The sequence below is a fragment of the Vollenhovia emeryi genome, unplaced genomic scaffold (genome assembly GCF_000949405.1).
Source record: "Vollenhovia emeryi isolate VEMERY1.0 unplaced genomic scaffold, V.emery_V1.0 DF939192.1, whole genome shotgun sequence".
Lineage (NCBI taxonomy): Eukaryota > Metazoa > Arthropoda > Insecta > Hymenoptera > Formicidae > Vollenhovia > Vollenhovia emeryi.
Genome location: NW_011967174.1, coordinates 623,275 through 631,779, shown reverse-complemented (window position 1 = coordinate 631,779; position 8,505 = coordinate 623,275). Strand labels below are relative to the sequence as shown.

Below are 8,505 nucleotides of genomic sequence, written 5' to 3'. Positions count from 1 at the left end.
CGACCAGAGAGAAACCTGAGAGCGGCCACGCCGGCGTTTTACTTGTTTCCGTCTCGCTAGTCGGCTCCCAGCGCTTTACGCCCACTTTGAGTTTTGGAACTACTCCGCAGCGCCCATTTTCAAGCACCGTCGATAAAGTCTCCACTCTGCATGTATCCGCGCTAACGCCCGTTTTCCAGCATTACGCCGTAAATATCTCCAAATTACGTCTACACGAATCGTTCACATGATGTTTACATTAACTTTTTTTCACGTAGACAATGTAAACTTCATAAATTAGATGTCAGAATGCATAGCGCGGACACGCATCAAGTGGAGACTTTATCGACAGTGCTTGAAAATGGGCGTAGCGGAGTAGTTCCAAAAATAAAAGTGGGCGTAAAGCGCTGGAGATTCGACAGCGCGCCTATTTTTAAGCGGGGAGCACACACTTTTGCATAAGTGCATAAGCATATGCATAACGAATTTGATTGGTCTACAAGCAAATGCACAAGGAAATGAACCAATCAAATTCGTTATGCATATGAAAACCGTTTGAACCAATGAACATCGAACATTGAGTCGCCATATTGCTTTACATAACGCGCTCATTGGTCCAGACGGTCTTGTGCTATGCATATGCAACTATGCAATTTTGTGTGCGATGGCCCTTCCTCTTGAAACTGTTTTGCTATGCATCTTCTGATACTGCAGATAAAGGTCGTTCTACATTAGACGCAAGTAAAGCCTCGTCTACGTAGAAGTCGTAAAGTCGTAGCCGTAAGAATAATCGATTGCGATTGGTCAATTTCGTCAGACACATAAGAATTGACCAACCATTGTCGACTATTCTTACGACTACGACTTTACGACTTCTATGTAGACGAGGCTTTAAACCTGTATCAGACTACGGATTGGGATTGGGATTAGATTGAAATTTGACCAATCAGAGTAAAAGTTACTGAACTTGAGATTAGTAAACTTTACTACGATTGGTTAAATTTCAATCTAAGCCCAATCCCAATCCGTAGTCTGATACGGGCTTTAGGCTCAGGTAAATCTCTATTGTAGACCGGGACTGATCGGTTAGAAAATTTTATATTAATAAAAATCGCCTTGCGACTTGCGACAATATGGACGCGCCAGCGATTGCTTGCAACTTAATGTAGAACGACCTTAACAAGTCTTCTGATTGGCTACAGTTTATTGAACAAATTTATTGACGGAAGAGGATTCGGAAAATATGGACCGAAGTGTTCGCAGCTAAAAGCGGCACGTTCGAGACTCGCGGTTTAAAATTTCGAGAATCGCGAGGTATCGCAGCGCTCGAGGTGGCGCGCCAATCGGCGCCGAGAGGTGCTGCTCGTTGCTCTCGGGTTCTTATTAAAAAGACTAATATTTCTCTTTCTTCTTTAAATCAGCGTCTCATCGGAAGGAAAGAGAGTCGATTTATCGAGGAAAATTCACACAAATTTCTCATCCGACAGCTTCACGTCTCTGTCTCTCTTTCTCTCGCCCGCTCGCCGATCTACTGCGCGCGTTCGATCGACGAGAGAGTTCATTTCGTCTCCCCCCCCCCCTCCTTCCCGGCCTTCCCGCTGTTGTGTTGGTGCTGACATTACTGCCAAGAGAGCCCTCGATCCGCATCGCGACGTCCGCAACTCCGCAGTGTAGCATATTTATACATCAGGCTGTTCTCGGCTGAGCGCGCGTGGACGAGATGTCGTTGATCAGGACGCTGTGGAGGTGCACGTTCAGTCCGCGGCTTTTCAAGATTTACGAGGTAACGTGGATCGGTCTGGTTGACGTAAGTACGCACGTTATTCAGCGCTTTCCCCGCCGAGGGATTTGCATAAGGTTTGAGGTTATAGGTGCGTGTCTGCGTTGCAGAAGTCGTACGAGGCGAGGAGCCTGGAGCGATGGGGCGACAACATCGTCATCTCCGTAAGTGATCTACCTACGCGACAGGACGGAGGCGGTCTCGCCGAGCGACGAGGCCTCCAGATCCTCCGTCGCGTCTTATCGGTCCGACCGTATCTCCCGTGTCGCTTCGCGAGGAATCCGCGCCAACTCGATCACAAATCGCTCTCGCGTTGTTGCAGTTCGCGGCGATGTGGTCCATAAGCCTCTACGCCGTGCCGGTCATCGCCATGTTCGCCATATACCAGCGCGGCTACTTGACAGACGTCACCTACCTGAGCAAACTGGCGGCCGGCGCCGGCGCGCTCCTCGTCGCGTCGCTGGCCACACGCGGCTACTGCAGGGTTAACAATCCGGTGTACGTCAAGTTCGTGGAGACCCTGAACGAGGCGCAGTTGCATTACAACGCCAGCACGAAGCAGGAGCTGCACAAGTACGACTTCGATTTCTGGGCATGGCCCGTGGATTTCGATGTGTCGGAGCTGAGAAGGTTCGAACTCCTGTCGACAATAAGTGCACAACTCGTTGGAGGATCTTCAACTTTCGTTCGGGCGACAAGTCTGATCAATTTTAACAAATTTGTGGTATTTCTCAAATTGTAACCCTTTACAACTCTAGTAGCGGAGATGGAACGTTTTCTTGTTAGATCTCGAATTGATGTCTTGGAAAAGTGATTGGCATTTCGACATTTTGTCCGGGTTGAAAAGTAACTTGTTACTTGTAACGAAGTTACAGTTACAGTTGCTCTTTTTTGGTAACTCTAACTTTGTTACTTTCTCTCCTTAATTCAGTTACATTAATAGCTGCTTTATATATATTTTAAACCTCCACAGATCGCATTAGGCTTTTTATGAACGCATAAACGCCTTTATCGGCGCTTCACATGCAAATTTGATATTTTTATTGCAAGAAAGTATCTGCAAAGTAACGGTTTGCTACTTTTTGCATAACTGTAACTACATACTTTTATTAAGTGACTTTCCAACCCTGCATTTTGTTTGATTCCATTCGAAAACTTGGTAAATAGCGCGTTAAATGTTGATCTGTTCAAGTTGAGACTAACAATAAGATTGAGGATTCAAAAGCGATTTGTGTGTATCGCAATTAACGTTACCGTTGCCTAATTGTATACTTCTTGTAGCGACACTGCGGACAGATTGACGCTAGAAAAGATCGCGAAGGCCAGTGGGCGACTGAGGCGACAGAACGGCAAAGAATTTTTATTTGCCGTACCGTGTAAATTACTTTCTTACATGGTGGCGCACACCTTGGCGGGTAAACTGATTTATCCCGGCAGTATGACTTTCATCCGCCTGATACACGGTAATGCGTTACTATTGTTATTGTAGCTACGTTTTATCTTATTTTCACATACTTATCATATCTAACAAGATCATTTTGTTTATCGCGATGTTAAAGGCTCCGCGCTGATGAATGGAAGGATAGACTTGATAAAACAAGGCGGAGAGAGATTCAAATTGATGACCGCTGATAAGAATCAGATTGACGCGATGTTTGTCGATCGGCGTAACAAGTAATGTAAACGATAACTTTATCGACGTCCCCTGTCGTGCTGCGAACTGCCTTCTGACGTTGCACCATGTTGCAGGAGCGCCAATGGCCAGGTATTGGTTGTAACTTGCGAAGGCAACTGTGGGTTCTACGAGATGGGCATCATAGCCACTCCGCTGAACAAGGGCTACTCGGTGCTGGGCTGGAATCATCCGGGATTCGCTGGCAGTACCGTAAGTATCGCCGCTTGCGGAGGAGCGAGCCTCGCGCTGTTCCGCGAGCAACGATCCGGCGGGAAGAATTGCTGTTACTCCGTCGTAAAACCCTTTATTGCGATAATAGAATGTTGCCGGTGTTGCTGTTATTGTCATTCAGACAGTAAATGTAAAGTTGCGAGTAATGGCAAGCCTTCTTCGCGGACCAACTCCTATCTCGTATAACAGTAACAGTAAGTCATGACCACAAAGGGCGCGCCATATCCAGATCAAGAGGAGAACGCCATTGATTGTATAATGCGCTTTGCGATCGAGCGTCTCAACTTCCCCGAGGAGCGGATCATCCTGTACGGTTGGAGCATCGGTGGCTACACCGCCACGTGGGCCGCTATGAATTATCCTTCTATTCAGAGCTTGGTAACGTTCGATTTCATCGATTACGCATGTAAACTTGATATTCCATAAATTGACGACTTGATCACTGCAGGTTTTAGACGCTACTTTCGACGATATACTTCCATTAGCTATTAAAACAATGTCACCGTCCTTAGAAGGCTTAGTCCGCAACATAATCAGAGATTACTTCAATTTAAACATAGCAGAACAATTGAATAGGTATATTCTACGGCGCGATATAATACAAAGTGTCGCATATGCATCTTTGCACTGACATCTTTTGTTATTTGATAGATATAACGGGACCGTATTGTTAGTGAGAAGAACAGAGGACGAGATCCTCTGTATACCTAATAACAGCCTAGCTGGAAATCGCGGCAATATGTTGCTGATGAAATTACTTCTCAGACGTTATCCACATATATTTTCCGAAAGCTCCGAGTCTGGGACGGTTTTGTCGAGGTTCTTGTCCGCTGAGGCGTCCGAGAGAAGTAAGAAATTGAATAGTAATTAACAGCGTTACTCGAGAAAATTCTACACGAGAAAAAAAGTGTGTCATTGTCAAATTGATTCTTTTATTTGCAACAGCATCGATATTGTCGACGTTCAGAGTGAATGAGAAACATTGTCTAGAATTGATAGCAGCTAATATACGAAGTAACGACGGGGTGATAAGTTATCCGTCTACTCTGGGACAGAATTGTAATACTATGACAAAATCACAATTGGTTCTGTTTCTTGTACGTATCACATAAACAAAAGTTTGAAGTTGAGAAAAAGCAAGTGTACTCTTATGCTAATTCTTTCAAATTCTATTTTTTTAGGCTACAATGTACATGAAAGATCAACCATCGTCGCACTGCATGCAACTGTCTGTCGATCTCTTTCATCCAGGATGGGATCCAGCATCGGCCGTTGCCGTGAACTAGCTTTCACAAAACTACACTTTGAACATCGGAACAAGCTTCCCTCAAGCTTTTCTTACTCATATAGTATGTACATTATGAACAAATGAAAGCGATAATAACAGTGCAACTTCGTATTGAGTTTTACCAGCACACGTACACACAGACATTATTTATTTCACATCAATCTATAATCGATCTTACAAATTTTCGTGAAAAATATTACATAGACATCATTTTAAACTCATGATGAACATTTTAGTTGTACGGCAATAGTTTTGCATTTTTAAATCCATTATACGTATATCACCAAGTACTGCTTTGTATAAAATTCATTTGTGTTACAATATACATATTAAATTAAAATAAAAAATTGATTTTATAATATATTGATATTATTTTAAGAAATAGCTTTTACAATAGCGTCTATTATATTTTATTAGTAATTTAAAAGAAGGTAAAAGTAACTTGCATTGAAACTCGAAATGAGTGTATATTGTATATACACGTTCACACACACGTTGTAAGATAATAAATGTATTTTTCATTTCGATGTTATAATTCAATTATTTCGTGATTATGTTTCATAATAAAAAGAAGTACGTTTTATTATAAGATAAAGATCACATTTGCAAAAAGTTTATATTGAAAAATATTAATATTAAAAGTACAAAATTTGAATTAAAATATGAAGATTTATCTTCAAGATTATTTGATTAAGATCATTATTTATGTATATTTTGCAAAATTCATGTATAACGATGGTATCTTAATTTCAGCTTTACATGAAATTTCTATTTTTCATATAATGTATAAAAATAAATAACTATATGTTATGATAATTTCCGGTAATTTTACGTAACTTGAATATTGTCTAGAACAGTTTTAAGAGCAGCTTTAGAATCTTGGAATGGATCTACTACGTTCGCGCGACTAGTTTTCATTGGTTTCTCTAGAAATACTTTTAACATACTCCTCGTTTGCGCTGAGAAATAATCTCTCTGAGTAACTTTTTCCAGGGCCTTAAAACATCCTTCTAAATTCCAATCAATTTTTCCACTGGTTTTGTCCTCGCTCTAAGAAACAAACAATTGTTAATTGCTTTCACCTTCCACGCGCATACACAATGATAATTGTTAATTTTTCTTACCTTTAGCAAACCAAGATTCACTAATAATGCATTATTCAAATTGGAGATTATATTGTTCTCTACCGCATAAGAAAACAGCTTTGCGTATAAAGCGTCTGACAAGAATTCCGCTTTTATTCTCACATTTATGTAACCACTGCCACACAATGCCGACACTTTCATAGTTATCCGTAAAAGCTCCTCCATATACTTCTGCTCCGTAGTTGCGTTACTTTGATTGGCTAAATTCTGGAACAACAAGAGAGTAAAAAATCTCGCTGGGAATATAAGTAACTTGTACAAGTGCACGTGTTAATACGCACCGTTGCGTAGTCAATGAAAGCTTGCACATCATCCTGCAGCAGAATCAGTTTCTCACCTATTGGTGACTTAATAAATTCCGCTACTGTTACCACTGCGCTTTGCGCAACATTACCCTGTTCCTTGTTGTCTTTGTCACTTGATTCAGCTTCATTGTTATCACTTTCGTCCTCTTCGCTCTGTCCATCCTCAGTGTTGTCATCATTATCTTCCTCCTCCTCATCCTCTGTATAATCCTCGTCCAAAGTACTAAGCGCATCAATTCTTCCCAACTTCGTAAGGATTTGTCGGAGGTTCTCGCGTCCTTCCGTGCCAAAGCAATTACCGTCCAGCTGTAGATTTGCCAGAAGTGTTTTATCATGCATGGCTTTGGCGATAGCATTTCCGGCATCCACGCGAAGCTCGTTATTGCTCAAGTCCAGACATCTAAGGGACGTGTGATTGCCGTGAATCTCCAACGCCTCTGCCAAGACTAAAGCACCTTTCGTCTTTAATAAACAATCTCCAAGGTTTAACTCCTCCAGACCCCGGAAAGTCGGTAAAGCTTTCGCGAGTGCTCTTGCGCCCTTCAGCCCGATCGTGTTATCGTTCAAGTTTAACACCCGCAAGTTAGGATTGGCCGATAAACCCTGCGCGATCGCTGCGATGCCTACGTGATATATGCCGTTCTGCTGCATCACAACTTCCTCTAATGTTTTTAACTTTTCAAACACGGTCGCCAACGCTTGCGCGCCCTCGTTCTCCAGCCGATTTCTGCCGACGATGAAAACTTTCAGCGCAAGCGGCGTACCTGTAACGGAACGCCACTCCATTAAGTGTCTAGAATACATTATGACTCACTTTTAGCATCTTCACCCCCTATTATGACATAGGAATCTAATATGGGATAGCGGGGTTTCTATTAAATTAATAGGCGTCATGAGTTGATTCCATCATGAATTTACTGCCCTTAGAGCGAAATCTGTTTAGCGGATTCTTCGTTACATTGCGTAATCGTTGCGAAAAGAGATTGAATTTGTGAGTTAAAAACCTGCTATCTCATAATAGAGGACTTTCATCTATATGTATTTTTTTAAGTACATATAATTGCATATACATGTGATGTAATATCTCACCCTCCTTAGAACTATTCTCATGGCACTTCTCCAATGCCTTAGCCAACACTTTTCCACCCGATATGCCGAGACCGTTGTTGTTGAGCTTCAACTGCTGAAGGGTGTAGCACGGGCTCGACGCCAACAGATTCGCCAATCCCTGAATACCGATCGGGCCGAAGGCATTGTCGCTCAGGTCAAGCTCGGTGAGTTGACTGCCGGCGGTGCACAACGCCGTCCCCAGGTACTCCAACGCTTTTGGGATTTCTGTTTTCAGACGACCGGTGAACATGTCCTTCCACAGAGCTCTCTTCAACGGGCTCCCCTTCTCCTTCAGCGCCTCCGCTATTACCTCCGCGGCCGGCGTGCCCAGCGTGTTTCCTTCCAGGTCCAAGTACTCCAGGCACGGGCATGTTTTAATCGCTTCCACCACTCGCAGAGCTGCAAAACGGACACGACAGATTCGTTGGTGAAGAAAATCCTCCGGTGGTAATAGGGAAATAGAAAAATACAATCTATAAATAAATAATTTAATTTATACGCACGAACGTGCAAGCAGAACTTTGGCGGCGAATAAGAGACAATAGCTGCGTCTCAGAATCGAATGAAAGAGAGGCGGGCTCGCGTTAATAGCCGCAATTCGTTTCACGCGAAGGTGCCACACGAGAGGATCCAGCGTCGTAAAGATTCTAACGGACTTACCGTCATTCGCGGTGTCCAGTACGAGCGACTGACCGGCGAACGAGACTCCGACCGACCTTCGGCTCACGTCTCTCAGCTGCTCGCTGATCTCGCCCAGACTGAACATGTTGCACGTTTGTCACAGAGATTTTGTGTTGCGATCTTGACTGACAGTCCCTCGACACGAGCTTATCAAACCGCGACAAACGACAACGGACTTGTCTCTTTGTTGATATCTTTCCCACAGTGCGCGCTCCGCCAAGTGGTAATAAATGCGTCGAAATTGCACGCGCGGGAAACCTCTGCCAACACGAAGAACGAAAATCACTATCGTCACGAACGTAACCACAGTA

At 43.3% G+C, this 8,505-nt stretch overlaps 2 protein-coding genes across 2 annotated transcripts; one reads left to right on the top strand and one right to left on the bottom strand.

The window, feature by feature from the left end:
- Positions 1-1,569: 1,569 nt before the first annotated feature.
- LOC105562263 (abhydrolase domain-containing protein 16A) lies at positions 1,570-5,480 on the top strand. Its single transcript, XM_012012974.1, has 11 exons — positions 1,570-1,786; positions 1,870-1,923; positions 2,082-2,389; positions 3,041-3,222; positions 3,319-3,433; positions 3,509-3,644; positions 3,879-4,043; positions 4,114-4,241; positions 4,317-4,513; positions 4,611-4,762; positions 4,847-5,480. The coding sequence occupies exons 1-11, from the start codon at positions 1,700-1,702 to the stop codon at positions 4,949-4,951; spliced, it is 1,629 nt and encodes a 542-aa protein (XP_011868364.1). The 5' UTR covers positions 1,570-1,699; the 3' UTR covers positions 4,952-5,480.
- A 73-nt stretch (positions 5,481-5,553) lies between these two features.
- On the bottom strand, positions 5,554-8,435 carry LOC105562264 (ran GTPase-activating protein 1). Its single transcript, XM_012012975.1, has 5 exons — positions 8,174-8,435; positions 7,493-7,912; positions 6,380-7,167; positions 6,078-6,305; positions 5,554-6,003 (listed from the first exon to the last, which is right to left on the bottom strand). Exons 1-5 carry the CDS (start codon positions 8,277-8,279, stop codon positions 5,782-5,784), a joined length of 1,764 nt encoding a protein of 587 aa, XP_011868365.1. The 5' UTR covers positions 8,280-8,435; the 3' UTR covers positions 5,554-5,781.
- Positions 8,436-8,505: the final 70 nt, after the last annotated feature.

What these genes read in the sequence shown, in the direction of transcription:
- LOC105562263 (XM_012012974.1), top strand. Translation starts at nt 1,700, where the DNA reads ATGTCGTTGATCAGGACGCTGTGGAGGTGCACGTTCAGTCCGCGGCTT. An exon ending in GATGTGTCGGAGCTGAGAAG is followed by an intron (nt 2,390 to 3,040) that starts GTTCGAACTCCT and finishes TACTTCTTGTAG; the next exon opens with CGACACTGCGGACAGATTGA. An exon ending in ATCCTTCTATTCAGAGCTTG is followed by an intron (nt 4,044 to 4,113) that starts GTAACGTTCGAT and finishes TGATCACTGCAG; the next exon opens with GTTTTAGACGCTACTTTCGA.
- LOC105562264 (XM_012012975.1), bottom strand. Translation starts at nt 8,279, where the DNA reads ATGTTCAGTCTGGGCGAGATCAGCGAGCAGCTGAGAGACGTGAGCCGA. An exon ending in TGAGAATAGTTCTAAGGAGG is followed by an intron (nt 7,168 to 7,492) that starts GTGAGATATTAC and finishes GTTCCGTTACAG; the next exon opens with GTACGCCGCTTGCGCTGAAA. An exon ending in TGAATCTTGGTTTGCTAAAG is followed by an intron (nt 6,004 to 6,077) that starts GTAAGAAAAATT and finishes TTTGTTTCTTAG; the next exon opens with AGCGAGGACAAAACCAGTGG.